Here is a 23,949-nt window from a genome sequence, read left to right as displayed (position 1 = left end):
TCGCTTTGTTGTGCTATTAATACATCATCTCATACCAAGGCATCATAAATTAAACAGAAAATTGTTTTTAAAACATAAATTAAACATGGTCTTAGTTACTCTATTTTTTTTTTTTCTCTTACTCTTTGTTGTTTATTTTATTTACACTTCATTTGTTTTCACCGTCTCAATAATTGGAAGTTAATAATCTTACTAATTATCATGTAAGTAAGTATTGTAGGATGATATTTTGAAGTTTTAAGACTTGTTTCATTACTTGTTGGGAGACACACTTGTTTGTATTTTGCACAACAAGGGCCTATTGGACCATGACTAAACTAAAAAGTCTTCAATGTTCTCAGTATCTTATTGGGCCATAAACTACATGTATTCAAACCTTGTGAATAAGGTTGTGCTCTTCCTCTTTAGTCAAGAGGGTTTCAGCCAGCTCTTTGTGAGTTGCTGCTTACTCTTGCTAATTTAAAGCAAGTTCTCATTCTTTGGTTTTTTTAACCAATATCTTTAAAGACAGTGATTGACTTTTGTCAATTAATACTTGGTTTTACGACTACAAAGAAACCTCTCTTTCTATTTTATTCTGTTTTTTTGTGGTCTCCTTATCTTATCATATCATATGGGCTTTTCTCTCTTGCTGTCTGTGAAAGCCCAAATCATGCCCTCAAACTATTTATAGGCTTCTGTGCGACACTATCCCTTACCTATCACCAAATGCCTGCAATGTAACCATTAATTAATTTAATAATTTATAAAGAAAATAAACAAGAACCCCTGAATCAACTGAAGGCCATAACAACGATAATATTCAGTAAGGTATTTTTTTTTTTTGACTTAACCGTTCTCTGTCTCTTATATGTCTATTTTAAACCATGCAAAGAAGGGATAGAGAGAATTTTAAACCCCTATAAATTAAGAAACCATTTGACGAGCTTGAAACGTTTTTAACAAAATTGGAACGGAATGTTTTGTTAAGTATTAACTTGATCGTTAGTAAGATTAAAAGTACAATGATGTTTAAGAGAAGCTCGTATGGTATGACAACCACCATCTTGATGGAAAGTTGACCCAAGTGATTGAAGGTAGTTTAAAGGAAGGTAACTCATATTTATAACATTTTTTCAAATTTTTTATCATATTATTAATTTTTTGTATTTAAACAAAATTATAAAAAAGCATTAAAGAATTATGATTTGTCTTACAGAAACGATGTTGAAGATTGAGGAAAGTGGTTGTGAGATATGGAAAATGTGGTTGTGGTTTGGCCATTAGAGGTTCGAAAGGGCAACGTTATCTTTATGACATATACGAAGGTACCGAATCATACGCGGCGTGCAACGCGCTCTTTGAAGATTCCCTTTTACTTTGGAACCCTCAGGTATATTCTCTCCATCTGTCACACCTCATACCACTTTTTCTTATATATGATATTTTAAAAATAATATAAATAATTTTTTTTTTAAATTGTAATACATTTTTATAGTAACTTTGAATATTTTTTATGTATTTATTTTTCATATATGATTTTAAGATAGCCATAAAATGAACTTATAAAAGAAAATCTCCTTAAATAAAGATAATTTTTTAAATGAAAATTTTATTTATTTATTCATCGTTATTGTGAAAGAAAACGTTATAAATTTAACATGTTTATATTTATTTATTTTAATTTCGAGATATTTTCTTTTTCTTGACATCCAAACATTTTGGTATATATGATTAGTCACAAGGAATGACTTTTAAAGGTAAATATTATATGGACTGCAAATACCGGCGAATCTTCTCAAAGATAGTCATAAATCATAATCATAATTGGTCATAGTTTTTTCTTTTATTTATATCGAAATAAAATCCCCAAAATCTAAATGGATAAAGACTGATAATGAAAGAAATTAAATTAAATTAAATTAAAGAATATTATTAAGAATTATCCTATATATGTTAATTAATAATTATTTTACCAAAAATCATAATTAAATATATTAATATATGAAATTATATATATAATTTACACTATAATTTTTTTAATTGAAAATAATCTTATTTAAGTTGGATAGAACCATTATAAATAGGAAAGCTTTCTCTTAGAATATTTGATATAATTATATTTATTATGATTCAAATTTAAAATCACATATTAAGGTGAAATAAGTTTCTATTAGTTGATTCACATGTTTAAGAGTAATATACAAAATTTTATATTATTTAGGTATAAGTTTTGAATTAATATATAATAAAATGGTTAAAGAAGTATTACTTATTTTTTAATAATATCTTTATTTGTTAAAATTAATTTTACTAACTATTAAATTAATTACTTTAAAACTATTACAATAAATTTACCATTTTTAATAAGGGTATTTTAATAAATTTAATTTATTTTAATGTGACAATTGATAAAACACCATCTTAAAATGTGTGTATTGATATTAACTGACATTTAATATAAGCTAAGGGAGTATAATTGTAGCAATAAAAACATGATGTATCTATCGCAAAATTAGATATGTTTGTTGGATTTTTTTTATTTATATCCATTTTCATGTTATAAATGAGAGTTTGTCAATTGAAAAGTGAAATAATTAGTATAATTGTTTTTCTTATCAGCTTATTAAATATGTTTATCTTAAAATTAAAATTGAGTAAAAATAATGTGTAAAATACATTCTTTTAATCTTTTTCACATAATTTTTGTTGTTAATTTCATTCTAAATTTTAGAGATTAGAATTTTTATTATTTTATATAAATTTTACATTTATTTTAAAAATTATTACTTATTTGTAAACTTTTAAATTTTGTATAAATACCTATATTTGTTTTTGTTCCATATTTCTTTCTAAATAGTAGCATCGTAACTTCAAATGTTTTTTCTTTCTTTTTTTTTACGAGCTTGATGAGCAAGTTACATGACAATAGATTGAAATAGAGCTTCTCATGGCAGAATTCCACCTAGGAGAGGAGAGGAAAAAGAAAAAGAATATATCACTAATTGTTAAAAATTAGATAATAACTTAATAAATTAATAAAATTTGCTTATTAAAAAAGTAAGAGGACTAAAATTCAATAGACATAAAAGTTAAAGGACTAAAAATACAATACTTAAAAATATGGATCCTTAATCTTATCCAAGTTACAGCTCAATAAAATCTCACGTGATGTTGTTGATATAAATAATTAAGAAATTGAGATGAAAATTAAAAGCAAAGTTATGATAATAAAATCTTTAAACAAATGAGAGATTGAGTAAAATACTGCATCCGTTAAGCAGTTGTAGTATGTTGACTTCAACGTTTCCCATTTGAAGTGATATCAGTAATGCTTTGAAGATGCATTGGTTTAACCATTTGAATTTGCTTTACAAATGCATTAATATTTGAAAGTGTTAATTGCTATTATTCGAATGCAATGGCTGGACATGTTTGAGAAGGAAATCATATTTTTGAATACTTTTTTTAGGATAAGCCAAACTTCACAGTTTAATAATTAATTAGGAAAATTTGATAGAAAAGCTAACTTATTTGTACATAATTTTAGGATTATGTAAAAAAAAAATGAAAAAGGCATGTTAATTCAATCATTTAAATTTTTATTTATCAGAGGAAACAATGAATGAAATGAAAATTGGCATAGGAGACAAAAGAAAAGATAAGAAGAGAGATTGTAAGAAGAAGAGTCTTTGATCTTATCCGAGGAATGGCATGGCGGTGAAGAGAGAGAGAGAAGACGCATTTGCATTTGCATTTGCATTTGCATTTGCCAGCCCACAATTCACTCTAAAGGGAATCACACTCTCCAATCTTCATCCAAACCTCTCTCTCTCTCTCTCCTCACTTTATCTCTTTTTCAAAATAAAATTATCAAATTACACTAAATATTTTTTTTAAGAATTACTCAATTTAATTTATTTAACGTGTACATGTGTATGTTATGATAGGAAGAATTAAAGAATATTCCCTTTTTATATTCAGATATTCATTTAATCAAAAGTTATAGTATTAATGACAAAACACAGGAGAGGGAGTCATGCATAGTAAAATGGAAAAGAGAAGTTCAACCAAAGTATTCTTTAAGTTTTTTACAATGTTATTCTTAATAATTATCATCTATTTGGTAAAATAATAAATAAATGAGATAATTAAACATAATACAGAAAAAATATAATAGAAAATTGATTTTTTTTTTTATAAAACTAAGATATCAATTATTTTATTATTTTTGTGTAAAAATTTAAATGTTAAAAACAATATTTTATATTATTTAAATATATTTGTAACTATTCTTAACGAGTGCTTAATAAAACGATAATAAATAAATAAATATTAAATTGTCATTAAAAATGTAATATTTAATATTTCTAAATAAATTAAATTTTATGGTTTTTTTACTTTTTAATAGAAATTTATTATTTGTAAATTCATTTTTTAATTAAAAATATTATTCTAAAATATTAAATATTTTTTAATATTAAACTATGTGTAACATTAAATATTTTTAGTTATAATAAAAGTATGTATTAAATATTTTTCATAATTTTAAAATAATAAATGTTTTTATATAATTTTTTAATTTTAACTTCTTAACAAATACTCTTAAATACATTTTAAAAAATAAAATAAATTTTTATTTTATACCTTCAAATATATGTTAAAAATATAAATAAAATTTAAACTAAAAAATTACAAAATCTATTTAATAAAAAAAATATTTAAAAGAAATCCTTAAAAAAGGAATTATTAACATTTCTAAATTGAAAAACAAGACAATGGTAATGTAAGGAAGAATATAAAACGCATCAAAGATTCGTTTTTTGTACGCGACGCCCCGACCTCGATGTTTACCCTGGTATCTCTCCACCCTCCGATCACTTTCTCTCTCTAGAAAGTTTATTCCGAATTTTGATTCTGCTTGGATCCCCTAATCTTTCATTGTTGGATCCATTTTCTGTGCGTACTTCGACAAAACGCCATTCCCTATATATTCTCCCTCATCATCTTCATCGAACTGTTTTCCCTCTCACACCCTCAAAACTGAACAACTCACAAACTCATACCAAAAAAGGAAAACAATAGAGGCTCGTTTTAATGCAATTTGCTGAGAAAATGCAACCCCAGAAAATGGGGTTTCGTGAGTACATCGAAGCATTGGAGGAAGAAAGGAGAAAGATTCAAGTTTTCCCTAAAGAGCTTCCTCTTTCATTGGAGCTTGTCACGCAAGGTAAACCTTAAAAATACGAAAAAACAGACACCTTTTGTTGATGCGAACTTAAAGTTTGTTCCTTTTGTTTCTGGGTATGTTTGTTTTGTGTTTTTTAGATTTGGGTTTTGATTGGTCTGTGTTTTTTTCTTTTTTCCTTTGGTGCAGCCATTGAAACATGTAAGCAGCAATTGTCTGGAACGGTTGCTGAGTACAATTTAAATGGCCAATCGGAGTGTTCGGAGCAGACATCAATGGATGAAGGACCTGTTTTTGAGGAGTTCATTCCTATAAAGAAAAGGGAATCCCCAGATTCTGTTGAAGAAGATGATGATGAAGAAGAAGATAATGATGATGATGATGAAGAGCAACATTCTCATAAGCACAAGAACACGAACACCCAGAAATCAGATTGGCTCAGATCTGTTCAGTTGTGGAATCCCAGTCCCCCTCCTTCCAAAGAGGTAAAAAAAAAAAAACAAAATAATGATACTTTTTTATTAAAAAATAAATACCCAATTTAATTTTTGAAAACTTTCCTCAGCCCAATTTAATTCTTCAACAGTCTTTTAAAATTATAATAAATACAAAATATTTTAGTTTTTCAATTAATTAAATATAAAAATTAAAGTATTTTATCTTGATAAGTTTCAAAGACTATAATAATAGCTACATATTTTTTCAGAAATTGAGGTCTCCAGCTTTTTTTAAGACCGATTTGACTATTCATCGAGAAATAACAGTTATTGAATTTGATTCTTGTGGGTTTATTTATGTTGTTGTATTTTATTGGGTTAAGGATGTGCCAAGAAAAACAAATGTTGTGGAAGTGAAGAGAAACGGTGGTGCTTTTCAGCCATTTCAGAGAGAGGAAAGTGGTGTTGGAAAGGGAAATGCATCAGCAAATGGTAAAGCACCCTCTTCACCACCAGTGGCTGCTACAAGTTCTACAGGGCCAGTGAGAGTAGAGAATGGTGGTGGAAGCAGCAAAGGAGAAGAGAAAGGACAGGCTCAGAGAAAGCAGCGCAGGTGTTGGTCTCAGGAATTGCACAAACGCTTCTTGCATGCACTTCAGATGCTTGGGGGTGCAGATTGTGAGTATCTCACAACAAGTTCTGTTTTTGTTTTGTTTGTGTGTCCTAAATGCAATTCTGACTTTGTGTATTGGTTTTTGACATTTGTAATTTGGTGTGTTTTTGTTGCAGCTGCCACGCCCAAACAGATCAGGGAGTTAATGAAGGTTGATGGCCTCACCAATGATGAAGTCAAAAGTCATTTACAGGTTAGTCTAACACTTGGGTCATTTTAATTTTAATTTCTTCGCTCATTTCTATGATCTTGTATAAATATAATTTCCTTTATTGGCCCTTTTATTTTATTTCATTTTCCTATTGTAAATTTCATGAGTTTTATGATTTCAATCTTGGTCTATCTAAAATACTTTTTTGGTTTTTTATGGACAGAAATTTCGTCTGCACACTAGAAGAAGCCCCATAATTCAGAACAATGGTAATTCACAAACAACCCCTTTATTCCTTGTGGGGAACATTTTTGTGCAACCACAAGAATATGGTGCGGTAGCTACTTCAACAGCATCTGGAGGAGGGGAATTGACCACAGTTACACCTCCAACTGGAATTTATGCGCCTGTGGCTTCACACCCTCCACCTGTCACCCACACACCAATCAAATTTAAGCAATTAGAGGTGTCTCACTCTCAGCATTCACATTCTGAAGAAGAAAGGGCTAATCACAGTGAAGGGGATGTTCATTCAAATTCCCATGCTTCCTCATCCTCCACCCCAACTTCACCTGCCTCTTGATTTTTATAATGCTGTAAAGAAAATTTTGTAACCTATTTGTAGTGGAAAACTAATCCTTTAATTACCTTGTGTGTTATTACTATTCTATTCTTAGTTTTTTTTAATATAAATTTTGTAGTTAAGAGTAGTTCTTCTTGCTAACTAGTAACTATAATAACTTTTAACACTTTTAATAAAAATTTTCTAGCAAAATTAATTTATTTGATCATAATATAGTTATTTTTGAAAATATATGTATGAATTATAAGTGATATTTAATATAATAGTGGAGATATATCTAATTGAGCATAATAATGACGAGTGAGCTGGTAATTTAGGGGTGGGTGGTCCAAATATTTGTCTTGTTTATTGGGGTGTAGTGAGTATGATGGGGTTAATAGGATTGTAGTGGCTTGACGATTCTGAAGGAGAGAATCCGAGAATATCCCACAGAATATGCAATGAACACAATGGCCAAAATTTAATTTCACGTTTGACAACATCGTATGCATAGGACAAAGAAGTTGCAGATATATATCAACTGTGAAAATAACTTCAGCTACCAATATTGCTGGCCACCGCAGTTTAAAAAGCCGAAAGACTCTGAATATGATATAGTAATATGATGTGACCAGATATCAATTATTAAAGATTGCAGCAAAGATTAGTATTGTTTGTGGGTGGTGAAAATTGTGAAAGAGTGTAAAACAAAATAAGGTCAAATAAGGTCCTAGATAGTACTTCATTTCAACTAGGTTTGAATATTAAAGATTTTTTTTACAAATATTAATTATTATTTTTAAATTTTAATTAAGAGATAAAGTATTTATGTGAAAAATCAGGATAAATTACAAACATATCTCTTGATTTAACAAAATTTGGCTTAATACCTTTTTTCTTAATATTATTTTAAGGTCTTTCAATTTATATAATTGTAAAATAAACACCAAAAACATGGATCAACTAGTAGGAAGTTCTCTAACTTTATTTATATAGTCTTAAATTCGAGATTAGTGAATATAAGTTGTATTAAGAGTTTTGCCACCTACAATGGTTTTATCTGATTCGAATATTATTGCTTCTAATAAAAAAAAAATACCTATGATCTAAACCAAATATAAGTACAAAATAATAGTAATAATAATTTGTAATTGAAACTCATAGACTTTAGGTAAACTCTCATAAAAGTCTATAAGATTATAAGTGTCGAGGATATTAATTTCTAAAATTTTAAAATGAGTTTGTTAATTTTGTTTAGTATTTTTTTATCATAATCATGATAATCTTTTCTAATGTATCATGTTACGTGATATTTGGAATTACTGTTGTAGTTAAAATTATCATATTTTACATATTTGACAAGCGTTGCGCTTAAAAAGTTATAAATTTTTTATTCATTTGACGTTAAAAAATAAATATAGGTTATTGAGACATTCAAACACTTCTTTATATCACAAGTCGATGACTTTGTCTTTGGCATTTTTTCTAAAATCCTTTTGAATTGATATAGGCATTATCCTCTTTAGTAACAACCATTGTCACTAACTCTCCTTTCATCTTTGGTGAGATAATTGAACACTCAGTCAATACATTCTCAAAAGCATTGAAAGATGTCAAATTTGTTAAAATCCATTGGTGAATCATTACCAAGTCAGAATCTTTTCATTTATTTTGCGTACAAAAATGAATATAGATTATCGAGACATTCAAATACTCCTTAATGTGACAAGTTAATTACTTTGTTTGACATTTTATTTAGCGTCATTGAAGAAAGCAAAGAACATACATTATGGATTTAACCAATTTCTAACTACATCAAATGTTTAAATCTGATATAGACACTTTCCTCTTTCTTAAGGACCTTTGTCACAAACTCTCATTTTATCGTTGGAGAGAGAATTGAACGCTAAATCAACATCTTTTTAAAAGCATTGAAAGATTCTAAATTTGTTAAAACTCATTGGTGAATCATATCAAGTCACAATTTTTTCATTCATTTGGCGTACAAAAATGAACGTGGGTAACCGAGACATTCAAACGCTTCTTTATGTGATAAGTCAATGACTAGGGAACTTGTAATGACATTGCAACATAAAATAGTACTTAAAGATGAGAAGTAAGAAATAATTATAAGATGTTAGGATTTGAGAAAAAAAAATTAGTTTAAGTAAATTTAATATTTGGCTTGACTAATTTTGTATAGGAGACAATTCAATCATTTTAATTTGTAGGAATTTGAGTAAAAAATGAGATTAAGAATTTTAGGTAGAAGAAAATATATAAGAATTTATTTTTTTAAGAAAAAATTAATTAACTGAAAAATTAAAAACTAAAATTGCATATAATCTATTTTAGAGATAAAAAAAACATACTTAATGTTCGTTATTATTGATAAGGTCCTCAAGTTTTTCCTCTTTGTTTCATTAACTTTACAAATTTAACAAAAGCTTCTCACGACAAGCAATTAAAAAATTTGGAACACATTTTTTATTCCAAATTTTTTAATTGAAGTGGTAGATTCTCCATGGAATGGAATCTAATGTATCGAACTGTCCGTTAAACCCCTTATTTTTGGACACATGTCAATTACATATTAACAATTAATAAGCTGTTTTTTTTTTTATTATTATTACAGACAAATTTTATGTAAACTTTTTTAAGTGCTGTTGATATCTTTTATCATTCAAAATTAAAATTTTATTTCGATAGTATATAAAAATATCAAATACAAAATTTTAATTAAAATGATTTTTTTTTTTTGCTAATTAACGGGGCAAAACGCCCATTAAAATGATTTTTAACTTTTTATTTATAAAATACATTAATAATACTTAAAATACTAAATAAATTTTATTCTTATATTATTCCTTGTTGTTTGTATGTATAACCTATAGGGAGAAATTATATATAGTAAAATTTTATTAAAAATAATAAAATTTAATGTCATAATATTATTAAATATTATAATTTTTTAAATAAAAATTGTATATATAATTTTTTATTTTATATAATGTTGTGCATGAGGAAAAAAATTAAAATAAATTGAAAGTGTTGTGCTTATTTTTGAAATACTTTACAGAGTAATTTGATTTATCTTTAAAAATGATAATAATAAAAAAAGTCGATGAAGAAGCTTTAGAATTTGCGTAAAAAAAAAAAATATGATTCTTTATTTTCTGTTAAAAAAATAGACTATGTAGTTTTACGATGACAAAACAAGAGGAACTTAAAAAGTATTAAACATGTGTTTTCTAAATGTTTAAATTATTAAAATTAAATATTAAATAATTTGAAAATTTTACTATATTTATATTTTTATTAAATATTTTACTTTATTTCCTTAATATATACTTAAAAATGCACTAGTTAATACTATCATATTATCTTTGTCATGTCATCCAATTATCATAAAGTCTTTTTGTTTATTATTTAATAATTATGATGGATCCAATATATTTATTCACTTAACATATAAAAATTTGATTTATTTTTTTAGAAAAATAAAATATTTTTGAAAACATTAAAACTAAAAAAAAAAATTCAATAAAATATGAAGTATACTTTTTTATCTTCACAACAAGATCCAATTCTATACTCCATCAAATATGATTCAATATAAATTTCTAAAATATGTTTTCTACATTTGAAGAAATACCCTTTAAATTTTTTAGGTGTATCTTTTAGATGTGTATAAATATAAAAATATGTATAATATTAAGTTTTATTAGTTCAGATAACTAAGATGAACCAATGAAGGTTGGTCTGAGTGACAAGCGACTTAGTATCGCTTAAGCAAGGTTTTGAGTTTGAGTTTTTATGTATGCAAAATTTTTTTAGTATTAGACTCATCCACCACATCCAGGTGCGCGAGCCAGGTCGAATCTAGATTAAATCAAATGGGAAACTAAAAGAAAAAAATAAAAAATAACCAAGATGAAAATTCTATTCTACTTGCTTTCTTTTTTTTCTCTTATTTTACATGTGTACACAAATACACATATATAATGAGAATAATTTTTATTTTAAAAATATAAAGATCATAAATTTTAATTATTATTTATAAATAATTAAAGATAAAAGTTAGTTAAGAAGTATTTCTTTAAGATTTATTAGGTGTGAAGTTACACAGTTGATGATTGATTTCTAGAATATTTTACAGGATTGGTTTGTCCCCTCTTTTAGTTTGTTTTCTACACTCAACATCCTTTGCACTAGCTGTGCAATCACACTACACTCAACTTTACACCAAATGACCTTAAAAAGCACAAGAAATAAGAAGAATGTAAATGGAAATTGCATAGGCTCAAATGCATGGAAGGTCAAAATTATCAATTGGCCAATCTCACTAAATATATTGCGTGTTAGGTATGGTTTCTTGTTAGATATTCCATTTTAAATTTAATTCCCATGCAACTCATGAGTTACTCCACAGACCTGTAATAATATATGTGTTGACACTCAAATAATAATATTCCCTCTTATCAGATGGCTAAACCCAAATCTTCTCTAATTGATTTCTTACTTATTTTATTAATGTCAATTTATGGTATTAATCAAAGTGAGATTTATTCCAAAACGTGATCTTTCGAGTTTATGTTTATTCCATCCTGCTTCACAGAGTGGATCACCTTGTCTCCCAATTCCAATTTACAAACATTATATTCTTATTCATGTTGTACTTGTAGATAAAACCCCTTTACACAAAAGCCTTTATGTAAAGTGAAGTTCAACTCTTACTAGGGGTTGTGCTGTGTCAACAATGAAGGAAAAATTTCATGCTAGATATAATGGCTAGTGTTTGAACCAAATAGACTAATACTTGGACACGGAATTAAGATGTGTAACTAGTGGTAATTTTGCAATGCCTTAAAGTGTCATTGTTAAAAAGATTTTCCATGACCCTTTTGGCTTCGAGGGGTTCCTTAATTAATGGATTTAACTTTGACAAATTTACCTGTTCAATCTGGTGCTGAGTAGATTCAGATCAGGGTTGGTAATAAGTAGATGCAGCAAGCCAAACAAAGCACTGAAATGAGTATAATCCATCTCAGCCTAAAGAAAACTTTATTTTTTCTAGTTAAGTGCTCATTAAGTTTTGAATTTTGATTTTGTAAATCGTGAATAGCCAGGTATTTTCATTTTTATATATTATTTTTTAATTTTTTCTTTATTATGTATACACAACTGTTGATAGCTGCTTTTGTCTGTATTCTAAAAGATAGACTTCTAGCTTGGGAGTGCCAAGAATAACATTAAAATCGTTTAATTCATGTAATGAACTTTACAGAAAAGATCGACTTTGGTTATCCTGTTTCAGTATCAAGAATATTTCTTTTTCTAAAGAAAAGGAATGGCAGCTATACAATTTTTAACATATTTTTTGAATAATACTATTTTAACACTTGTTTTGAATGCTTATATTAAATATTTTATACTAATTAAAAAGCAGTTATATTATATAGTTGTATAAAATAACATTACTTTTTTTTTTACATTTTTTAATATACTTATAATTATTGACTAAAATTTATCAAAAATATAAAAAATGTTAATTTATAAATAGGAAAGAATAAAATTATATATTTTTATTTTTAATAAAATTTAACATAATTTAAAATATATTAAAAAATATGCACAACTAAGAATTATATATGTGACAAGGAACAACCCTATCATTGCCTCAGTAGTGCAAAGGCATATATATCGCAATCACTATGAAAGATGGAAAAATAAATATTCGGCATGCATTTTGGTTTGAATATTAAACCACTGCTCATTAATTAAATTTTCTTACAATACTCCTATCACTTCAGCATATATAGTAAAGTAGAAATAAGAAAATTATCAATTTTAACTCTAATGATTATATTTTATATTTATATTTTTACATTTACTTTTTTCTTTTGATTGATTTATTTATCACATTATTTCTAATATGTTTTATTTATTTATTTTTCTCTTCTATCTTCTTCGCAATCAATTATTGAATGTATAAATATAATAACCCTTTTAACTCTATTCTTTCAAAACACTTTTTCGTTTTTCCTTTAAATAACTTCTTTTGCTTATATACATACTCTAAAGCCAGACACCAATTTTGATGTATATATAATTCACATGCCTTTTTCCTCTTGTTTTCTTTTCATAACATGACAATAATAAGGAAAAAAATTAAAATTAAAACTAAAGGAAAAATAAGAAAAAAGTAAATAGTATTTCTAAAATTTTAATTTTTTATTATTTTAAATTTTATAATCAGTAAAACATAAAAAAAATAAAAATTCTATCAGTATCCATAATTTTTTCTCTATGTTTTCATTTTTTTGTTTGTCCAAATAAAGCATGCATACAGGTTCCATTGAATTTTAGGATCCAATGCTTTTGTTAAATAATTTATATAAGTTTTGCTATATCTTTTGATGTATTTTTAAAATTTTAAAATTAATTATTAAATAAAAATACATACATTTATTACCATAAAATATAATCATTTTAATAATTTTCTTATTCAACAGTTACATATAGCAGTACTATTATTATTTGCAAGACAATAATTTGCTATGACTGCTTTTAAAAGATGTAAAATCTGGGATCCAACAAACCCGTTGGCTCAAATATTAATTATTCACCTGCTTTCAGCTTAAAGCAATTTGTGCATTATTTTAAGAAACGACCTAAAAAAGAGGACAAAAGCTGCAATTGGAGCCTTCTGTGCGTAGTTTATTGCCTATATATATCTATCTGCTGAGGAAAACGAAGTAACATGACATTGCCATCTAACTCACCAATGTGCTATGGTCCACATCCGAATATTCCAGAACAAAGGGGCATATTGTTTTCTAAATTGGTGAGTTATCTAATGAATGTACCAGTATATTCTCTTTTGTTTATATTATCTTCTTGTGGGTTGTAAGAACCAGCAACCAAACTATTTGATCCGATTTCTCCAACCTAACCTTCGCCCAAGATTCCATATCGTTCAAGAGATTTAGCATAATTTGACTATTATAAAAGTGACACAAATTTGGTGCATGTGATAATGGGGCCTAGCTATTAACTAGCAGCCACATATACACTATATATGATGTGTGTTAAGTAGTTAAATAAGTCATGGATATTCCTAATGAAAATTCCCTTAAATATTTTCTTTGTACGATGTTCATGATTTAGCATAACTATTTTTTTTATATTGTACTGTAGCATGATTTATAATGGAACAGTATATTTTCGTTCATACTATTTAATAAGAGAACTGTTTGAACCTATGTATGTTTATAAATCACAGTGCTGGTTTAACAAAATCTTGTCTGGTTTTGACTATATAGTTGTATAGATCATGTGCTTCTGAGTTCTCAATCATTTCAAGAGAGTGAACTATACGTATTTCAATCATTAATTGAATCACATGCATGTTGGCCAAAGAATAAACATTGTGGTTGAAAAGTTCATGGTATTATATAATAGATGACATTACACGGATCCTTTGTACACAGACTTTTGTACTAAAGGATTGTCGTTTTGAGGTAGTACATAATTGGAGAGACTAGTCATACTAAATCTGGCCCTTGAGTGAATATAGGGTCAGGTGACCCTTATGATTCCTTAAAGTAAGATTATTTATTAAATAAATTAGTTTTCTTTTCAAAATCTTGTAGATCTAACGAATTGGTTATTATTATTATTATTATTTGGAAATTATATATCATCGACTATTTTTTATGGATAAAAGGGTGTTGATCTTCATCTTTTACTTGTAAGGTTATTTAAATGGAAATATGTTTAACTATACTACTTCCCAGTTCAGATCGAATAAGACTTTTAAGATAAATTCTTATGTTAAGTAAAATGTCAGATTCAAATACTATATTTAAGAAAGAAAATGTGTTTAATGTTTAAGGTATTAGATTTGACTCAATTTCATCCTTATCGAAATGTGCTGGTGGGACATTGATTTCCATAATAAGCTGATTATTAAAAATATAAAGATAAAAAATCAATAGCTTTCTAATGTGAAGAAGAGTGATCATATCAGAAGACAACCAAAAAATGTACAAAGTTGCAAGATGACCCTGAGATCTAGAAAAAGGATAGTTTGTACATTGCATTACTGCTGGAGATGGAATTTCATAGTTATTGATCATCAAGTGAAAGTTCCATGTCCCTATAACTTCTCAAGAGAGCCGCACCGTATTGGACCTTCAAAGACTGAAGTAATTTGAATAATTTCTCTTAATAAATACATGTAAGATAATAAATTAACCTTTTCTTATGTATAAGTTAAAAGATAAATTAACACGGATTAATCATATTATTTGTTAAAAATGAAGTACTACAATTATTTAATTATAAAATTTTAATATTAATAAATTTTCAGTTTGGGATGTTATAAGAATAAAACGTGGATTAGTAAACTATATTAAATTCAGCTTCACACATCAATTTGGTCTATGGTTCTAAAATTTTTGGACATGTCCAAGGAGATAGATTAAGTTTAGCTGATAATAATTTGGCAGAAGCAACCGCAGTCATTTAAATTTATATAATAAGTAATGATTAACATGATTATTTTAGTACATGCAACTATATATATAAAAAAAGGTGCAAAGTCGGATTTGTATAAGATATGAACAATTAAGTGTTAAAGAACTAGTGCATTGGTTCTCCAAAGTCGTGGGTGAACTTTTTTTTAGCCATAAAGGGTAGATACGTACAAAAAGACATTTTGACATTCAACTTTGTGAAAATTCCAATAAGGAAATGTGAGTATCGGGAGTGGTTTTATACTTGAGTGAGTTGACTGCTATGGAAAGAATACCAATTGTAGGTTTGGAGAGACTCGTTTAAGGATTCTTAGTTGTGCAAGCATGGAAAGGTTGATTTGAGAGTACTCTTATGTAATATTTGTTGAATAGAATGAAAAATCACACCTAATGTGAAGATTGAATACAACATCTTCCTTTCCTTTTAGAGGTAAACTAGAATAAATTATTACGCGTTGGTTTGTACTCTCTACTCTAATTCATTTTTCATTCATTGAAAACCTTTAAAGAAATCACACTATCTTTGTTCTCTTAATCAAACTCTTTCTTAAACATATCTTTTGATCAAGCTCATTCTTCAAAGTGTATAACATTTATTTTCTTTTAAGAAATCTTTATTTATATATATTTATAATATATATTTGAATCCAAGATCAACATGCTAATGTAACTTATTGATCTATTAGGCTTGCTAATCTTACATCAATATTTAGGCTTTTTTTTAGAGTTTGGAACAAGAGAAAAAGAAAGAGTTTAGGGATGAAAAGTAAGAAAAGAGAAGAGAAGAATGACTAAAAAAGCATTCAATTTTTTTTTAAAAAAAAACTAACAATATAAGTTTAGTACCTTTATAGAATTTATAAAATCCTTCTTCATATTTTAAATGAAAGTAATTAAGAAAACATGATTTAGGATGGCAATTTCAAAGTACAATTGTACAAATTTGTATTCAACTAGACCACTCTGTCACTATGGTCTATGATAGCTAATTTTGTCTCTGGGTAGGATTCACATCATACTAGCTCCAAGACTACTTATAATTGAGCGTTTCTCTACTAAAAAAAATCATGCATGCCATCAAACAATTTTATTTGACTCGAATTAACTTTTGGTCTTATAAAAGTTTCTATATTTAGAATTGGTTCTTTAAAAAATTTATTAGAGCTCAACCTCTCACAAATTAAACAAGTTGAAGATTTGTCATTATTGTCAACCTCTATATGTTTATTAAGTATTGGAGTTCTAATTCAGCATTATTGCATATTGAATACTTATACAGTATACCGTTATTCTAATTAGTACGTCAATATCCTATTTCATATACCATTATCCCAATTATCAACTTAACACTCCCATATCTGCACATGATTATTAAAGTTTATAGCTTATATACTAAATAGGATAAGAATATGTTGAATACTTAGACCCATAAAAAAGCTCAACTAAAATGTCATTAGCCAACTTATTTCTAACAAAGCTTTTAAAGACTAATTTCAAATACAATGACTTTTATAAGAACCAAAAAATTATTTAAGTTTGTATTTTAAAACAATTTCAAATAGCTGACTAAAATAAAGGTCTCTTATGTGACAACTCTAAGTTAGAATTTCATTGATCAACTCACCACTAAAGCAAAAATTAACAATAAAAATTAATTTTTTACTCACTTAACTTGTTAAGAACTAATCCTAATTAAAAAAAACAATTCTAATTAAATAAACTTCTATAGATACCATAAACTTAATTTAACGACTTTAATATATCATAAAGGCTTTTATCCTATTCAAATAAGCAAGAAAGCTCTATCATCAACATATCACATAATCAACTAACGATAATTTAGCTCTAGACTACCTATCACACATATACATAGTATCAGGGGGAAGGGGTAATCATCGGTATGTTACAATAAGTGTCGTTATTCAACCACACAATATATCCCTCGCCTGAGAAAAACTGTGGTAACTTTTGGCCCCCAAAGAAAAAGGGAGGAGGTGGGGGGAAATGGGCAGAGAAGAACTACAGCATTAATTTGCTGAAATTTCTACTGGCACTCCCGGAGTAGGTTCTAAAACCTTTGCATCCGGTAATTCTTTTGATAATAGTTCCTGCATTTATAACGGTTTCAAGATTAGAATCATTTAGCATACAACAAAAAGAATGATACTTGAGAGCAATTACAAACTGTGGATAAAATTTAATATTAGCTTTCATCCCACTACCACAACCAAATCATTAGTAATAGACTGACTCATTTCCCAGTTAGTATTAATAATTTAAACGTCGGACATTAGAAAAACTAGCTTCTGTTGGTTAAGATTAACAAAAAATGAATGTAAAATCACCGTAGATTTGCCTCATCTAAAGTAAAGAGGTATATAAAGTTAGAGAATAAATGTGCATCTAAGCATATTGAGATAGATTGGAAAAATATCACAACAGGTCTTATATCCATAACACCCCCTCCATCCCCTGCCTTTTCGGGTCTTCGATTCCACCTTGTTTTATTCACAATTCTAGTCTTGGACTAGATGAACTCTCTGCACTCCCCACAACACATAACTGTCCTGCACTACTGACTATACTGAATCACCTTTTATGCCACATCATTTGCCCTCCTCAGCCCCACTTCCAGAATTAAACCTTTCCATTGTAATCTATAAAGGTATATATTTTACTAATAATCCTTTTTTCATTATATTAATATCAGTTATCATTGTTTATTTCCTTTCTATTACACTTATCTTTCTTCTTTGTCTTCTATTTCCATTCCTAAGTCTACAGGTAATGTCTTTGCCCATTCTAGCTAAAAACAAGCTATAATTGATGAGATGAGTGTGCTTCAACACAGTGGTAACAGGAACCTCGTTCCTTTTACTCCCAAAAAGTCAGTCTTTAATTGTTGATGAATCGAATAAAACCCTCCTTGTAGCAAAGGTTACATCCAATTTTTCTATCTAGAATATGGTGACATATTCCTTCTTGTAACCAAAAAATTCTATATATTCGCATGTTCTTATTTATGGCAACCATTTGTCATTGGTCCCTTTATCAATTGGACATAAAAATGTTTTCCTACACGGAGACCTTTTAGAAGTATATATGGAGCAACCTTCGATGATTCTAACCTTAAATGATTCTACTGTTCCTTCCGCACAAATTATGCTTGCGAGAAGCCCTTTGCTATCTAGGTCTCCATTTCTCATTGGCACAATGAACCTATCAAACATGGAAACACCAATGTTTATACATAGAGAAGAACTATGAGAAACAATTACATTTAAACAAGAAATTATAAGGTCAAAGTCACTAAAATGAGCCAAAGTTTAAATGAATTCTTCCAAGGGAACCAAAAAGGACTTCTTGGAAAATGTTTCCAATTAGGAACAATTAAGTTAATGATATTGGGGTTAAGGAGTAACCACTAATTGACATAATCACTTGAGTGGTTAATTGCTCCTAAATTGGAAATGCCTTTGTACTAAGAATTTCCTTTAGGCCCCCAAAAATTGACTCATGCGAATACTTTGCTTTTTGTTTCTATTTCATAGCAAATGTAGTCATGTAGTTGTTCTAGCATCAGAAGTTACAAATCTTTTTTTTGTATTTAAGTCTATGCTGTGAATGAAACTTTTTTGGGTCTGTTACAATGGGCTCATTTGAATTCATCAGCTTTTATTTTTTGTTGATGCCTGTGAATACTAAATACAGAAGTTTACTTGGCTTGCAGCAGCTTTGCAAGTTTCACCGCATCTTCCTGTCCAGAAACCAAGGTAAACTTTGGCAAAAGCTGCTTTATGACTGGTGTGATCACAATATCTGCCTTTTCCTTCTCAATGAAACTTTGATTATATACACAGTGGGGTTCATAGTAGAGAGACAATTGGCCTTGTGGGGATCTAACAAGATACCTATGACACATGCAGCATAAAACCATTAAAAAATATGTTAACTTGCATTTCAATGAAAATATGAAAGGGTAATACGACAATAAATAAGGTGGTTATAAAACCTAATGCACAAAGACAAGGAAAAAAATGCTAGAAAAACTGACAGTTGTTTAAGTTATGGTGTTTTAGGTATAGAGGGAGGAAGGGAGATAAAAGAGAATTGATATTAATGGAGTTGTATTACAATGTGAGGGCAAGCTCACGAAGCCTAAAGGAATAATCCTTATTTAAGCTAATTATAATCCTGACTAATGAGGAAACAAATCACGAGCTAAAATAAGAAAATAAGCTAACCAATTGTAAGAAATAATTAGAAAATACATAAACTAATCCTAGAGCATAATCTAAGATATCATAAGATATTTTTGGATATTTCCATATATTCTAACAACATTTACCCATTCTCAGGGCGTTGCCATGGAGGTCCAAGGACTGGTCCTGCAGTAGCCTTAACGCTAACCTCAGAACCATAATTTGTTTCAATATCAGAGCTCTGCCCAGGTTCTAAATATGTAACCTGAAAATAACAGAAACTATGTGAAAACTTGAGTGGCAAACTGATGATTCAATTATGAGTCATGACCCAGTGCTTCAATTACATGCTAAATGTTGAAAGGATACAGCACAAAGAAGAAGCGAAGGGGGATGTTCTTCAAAATCCTCAAACCAAGTTTTATGTGCAGTCAAACTATATCGACTAGATATATAAAGATGAAGTAATTAAGGCAAAGGTTCAAATTCAAATACACAGACACACTCTAGAATTTTCACCAGCCAAAGGAAAGAAGGATAGAAAGAAAATATGCGTACATTTCTGAAAAGAGGATCTAGCAAACCCTTGGCATTAGGAGTTGCTATAACTCTAATATCTGGGAATTTCTGAGAGAAGGGCTTTAAGGTCTTCAAATGGCAGTGATCATCAAGGCTTTGAGTAATGAGTAAGCAATCAATTTCCGGAAGATCACTGAGCTGCACTATAGAAGCAAATGGGTTATGGCAAGATCATGAATTTCATGACAGCACAGAAGCATAACAAAGAGGTAACTAGAATCAACAAGTAACTAGCATCCAGCAAGAGATACCTGGAACTTCTTTAACACTTTCTTAGCAGCATCATATAGCCAAGGAATTCCAAAATCCAAGTTACCTACCAAAATTGGATCAACCAATATCTTTGCCCCACCCACATTCCACAGCCAACTGTTTCCCTAAATCCAAAACTTCACCCATGTCAAAGTAGAAAATAATCAAACTAAATACAGTTTATGGGTTTATTGATATGAGAAAAAGGTTTTCTTCACAAATTTTTAAAAACTTTAAACATATGAAATTTTAAAATTGTTTAAGAGAATGAAATTAAAATATATATATATATATATATATAATCTGTGTTCAAAGGTTCATGTTAAAAATCATTAAATACTTCTAATTACTTGTAAAAAAACATGTATTGAATCGCTTTTAATTTTCACCTTTTACATGCGCGCATCACAAGCACATATTAAAAAAGAGTTTATTTTTTATAGACTATCACTATAAATATTTTTATACTATTAACCAATTATAAATTACCTTATATACGACTTTTTAAATAATTATAAAAATCAAATTTCAATTACATGAAAATTTATTATTGGATAGCAGTATAAAAATGTTTATACTAGTGTATTCCAATTAAATTCTTAAAAAAGAAAAAAAAAATTCTGGAAACAAAACAGAACTAAGGATTAGAACCATAACACACCTCTAAATATGTGAGTTTGAAGACATCAATTGCAGAGAAACTGGAGCCAACAGCGTTTTCTTCTGACACCACAGCAGAAACAGCGCAACACCTCCTGCAAATGAACCACATCATTAATTGACTACAACACCTTCAACCATAAACCTCAAACTACAGAGACAAATTTCTGACCTGGAATTTGTGCAAATTGAAGAAGTGGCAAGACTTGAAACAAAAGAGGTGGATGAGAGAAGTGGGTGCAACAAGGGTCTTCTTCTTCTCGAGTGACACGGTCTGATGAGTGCAAGAGAATTGCACTGTAACGTGGCCATGGTTCAAAGATGCTCTTGATTTAGTCCCCACTCCTACCACACCTTATGTTTTTCGCTTTTCAGCAAACGCTTTTTCTTTTTCAGGCTATTCAGTAAAGGCATTAGTAAGTTAAAATAAATTTTAAATATAAGATTAAAGATATATATTATATGAATTTTAAAAGTTTAATAAATTTTATAAATTAAAATGTATTTTATTATTGACCATATTTATTACATTAAATAATTAAATTTATACAGTAAATTAAATATTCTATTAAAAATTAAAATTCAATTAAATAATATTTTTATTAAATTAAATTTAAAATATTATTTAAGAAAAACGAAAATCAGTTAAAAATTAAATACTTAATATAAAAATTACATGACACGTTAAAAAAGTTTATTTAAATATCAATATTTAGCTTTAATATACAAGTATATTATTATTATTATTATTATTATTATTACGGTGGCATATGATATGATACTGGGAGTGCCACTTGTCGCATGCTGACCCTTTAATTTTAATTTCCAACTAACTCAACTCTGTTATCGTCAACGTTGTCCACTTGTCTCTGGGCAGCACAAACACTACAATTTCGAAGAGATTGAAAAAGAGAGAGGTTATTTTAAGTTACAAATAAAAATATAAATTATTTAATACAAAATATTTACTACTTTTTAATTAATTAGAACAATAAATAAATGTTATTTTTAAGTCATAACATGTGTTTTAAGACTGTATGTACTCTTTCTTAGTTTTGATTTCGATCAGCATTTTAGAGTAAAAAAATATTTTGATAGTTTTATAAGACAACTTTTAAATAATGAATAAAAATCTTGACCAAACATGTGTTTAAGTCTTCCAAATTATTTTATATAATTTTCAATAAAATATGTGAAAAAACAATTGCATAGTTTTTCAACTTATTTTTTTAGACCTTCGATTGAGATTGAATATTATACAATTTGTATGGCATAGTAAGGGTAGCATAATCCATGGATCAATAGCATTTTGTAGTTTGTATTGTATTTGGAAAGGCAATTGGGTTTGCTCAAAAGATTTGACAAAAGTAAAATGAGTTAATGCTGTGTTTGGATAATTTTTTTTAAAAAAAATATGAAATCAATAATAAAGAGATATTTTAAGTGAGGAATAAGTATGAAAAAAATTAAGTATAGTAGTGAGACTTTTAAATTCTCTTTAAAAATAAGTTAATTGAAATTCTTTTTGTTTGACATCAAAATTATTTAGTTAAAATTATACAATAATTTTAAAATATTTTTTTTACCGTCTAAGTGCATATAAAGGAAGAATTTTAAATTACTTTATTCAAACAAACTTAAAAATTTATTTTATAAAAATAATTAAAAATATTAGTGTTTTTTTAATTCTAAACTTAAAATTAACGATGCTTGTATTGGTTATTTTTGTATTTATAAGTTAGTTCAAAGGCTAATAAGTTAACTTTTCAACTTTCAATTTTAAGTAAACTTTTTACTTTTTAACTTCGAACTAGATTTAACGTGTGTTTGATATATTGTTAAAGTCAACTTAATACACATCACAAACATAAGAAATATTAGTTGCTAGTTGGTTTAGGTGCATTTATAAAATTCTAATGCTAATCTAAATTTATTTGTTACTAAAGCCTTAGACACAAAAGTATTTATAACTCTTAATTATTGTAAAATTTTGGCCTAATCAATCTCGATGTAATAAATGAAGAAAAATGATAACCACAAATACACTCGATATTAAACTCATATTTACATTTTTTAATGCCCAATAAAAGAGTAAAAAGAAAATATCCTTGACAAGACCATTTTGGTCAAACATACTTAGATTTGCTTTACATGTTTGATTATCTCACATCATATTTTTTTATTCTTATGTTTCATTGAAAAAGAATCTTATACTCCTTTTCTTTGTCTTTGTCATCATGTAATTTCACAATTTTCAAAAGGGTGTAAAATGAGATGATGTTAAACAATTTCTTTTATTTTTTTCCTCTAACCTTTAATCCTAAAATTAAGTTGTCTTTCTATATCATTAAAATTTTAAATTCTTATAAAAAATATTTTTATATTCTTTCTTTCTTTTCATTCTTTTTATCATTTTTTCTTTTAATTTTTATTCATCCGAATAATATATCATTTTTACTCTATTTCCTTTTTGTTTCAATCATTCTTATTTCAATTCCCCCTATTTCAAATTATAAAATTTATGAAAAAAATATTACATATTTTTTCAACTTACTTTTTTAGAGCTTCAGGATTGAGATTGAATATTATAAAATTTGTTTGCCACAGAAAAGGTAGCATCAATCTATTGATCAATAGCGTATTGTAATTTAGAGTATTTGAAAAGGGAAATCAAATAGTTTAAAAGATTTGATAAAAATAAATTAGTTTTAAATGTATTTTATTAG

The 23,949-nt window shown here is 27.6% G+C and overlaps 2 protein-coding genes across 2 annotated transcripts; one reads left to right on the top strand and one right to left on the bottom strand.

The window, feature by feature from the left end:
* The first annotated feature begins 4,806 nt into the window (after window positions 1-4,806).
* LOC113869046 (transcription factor HHO3-like) lies at window positions 4,807-7,131 on the top strand. The gene is made up of 5 exons (XM_027505162.1): window positions 4,807-5,209; window positions 5,357-5,652; window positions 5,988-6,282; window positions 6,394-6,470; window positions 6,652-7,131. The coding sequence occupies exons 1-5, from the start codon at window positions 5,077-5,079 to the stop codon at window positions 7,009-7,011; spliced, it is 1,161 nt and encodes a 386-aa protein (XP_027360963.1). The 5' UTR covers window positions 4,807-5,076; the 3' UTR covers window positions 7,012-7,131.
* A 10,119-nt stretch (window positions 7,132-17,250) lies between these two features.
* On the bottom strand, window positions 17,251-21,622 carry LOC113869365. Its single transcript, XM_027505659.1, has 8 exons — window positions 21,396-21,622; window positions 21,225-21,318; window positions 20,563-20,688; window positions 20,291-20,449; window positions 19,879-19,997; window positions 19,250-19,441; window positions 18,659-18,749; window positions 17,251-17,638 (listed from the first exon to the last, which is right to left on the bottom strand). The coding sequence occupies exons 1-8, from the start codon at window positions 21,533-21,535 to the stop codon at window positions 17,558-17,560; spliced, it is 1,002 nt and encodes a 333-aa protein (XP_027361460.1). The 5' UTR covers window positions 21,536-21,622; the 3' UTR covers window positions 17,251-17,557.
* Window positions 21,623-23,949: the final 2,327 nt, after the last annotated feature.

Source organism: Abrus precatorius, unplaced genomic scaffold, assembly GCF_003935025.1.
Source record: "Abrus precatorius isolate BTA unplaced genomic scaffold, Abrus_2018 Scaffold6, whole genome shotgun sequence".
Classification (NCBI taxonomy): Eukaryota; Viridiplantae; Streptophyta; class Magnoliopsida; order Fabales; family Fabaceae; genus Abrus; species Abrus precatorius.
The sequence above is the reverse complement of the archived record's forward strand: the minus strand, read 5'-3'. Positions and strand labels throughout refer to the sequence as shown.

Bases quoted from the DNA above. Each gene is read 5' to 3' on its own strand.
- LOC113869365 (XM_027505659.1), bottom strand. From the start codon at position 21,535: ATGGCCACGTTACAGTGCAATTCTCTTGCACTCATCAGACCGTGTCAC. The intron at 20,689-21,224 runs GTGTGTTATGGT...TTTTGGATTTAG, and splicing joins TCAAACTCACATATTTAGAG to GGAAACAGTTGGCTGTGGAA. The intron at 18,750-19,249 runs GTAAACTTCTGT...CATGTTTGATAG, and splicing joins GCAAAGCTGCTGCAAGCCAA to GTTCATTGTGCCAATGAGAA.
- LOC113869046 (XM_027505162.1), top strand. From the start codon at position 5,077: ATGCAATTTGCTGAGAAAATGCAACCCCAGAAAATGGGGTTTCGTGAG. The intron at 5,210-5,356 runs GTAAACCTTAAA...CCTTTGGTGCAG, and splicing joins ATTGGAGCTTGTCACGCAAG to CCATTGAAACATGTAAGCAG. The intron at 6,471-6,651 runs GTTAGTCTAACA...TTTTATGGACAG, and splicing joins AAGTCAAAAGTCATTTACAG to AAATTTCGTCTGCACACTAG.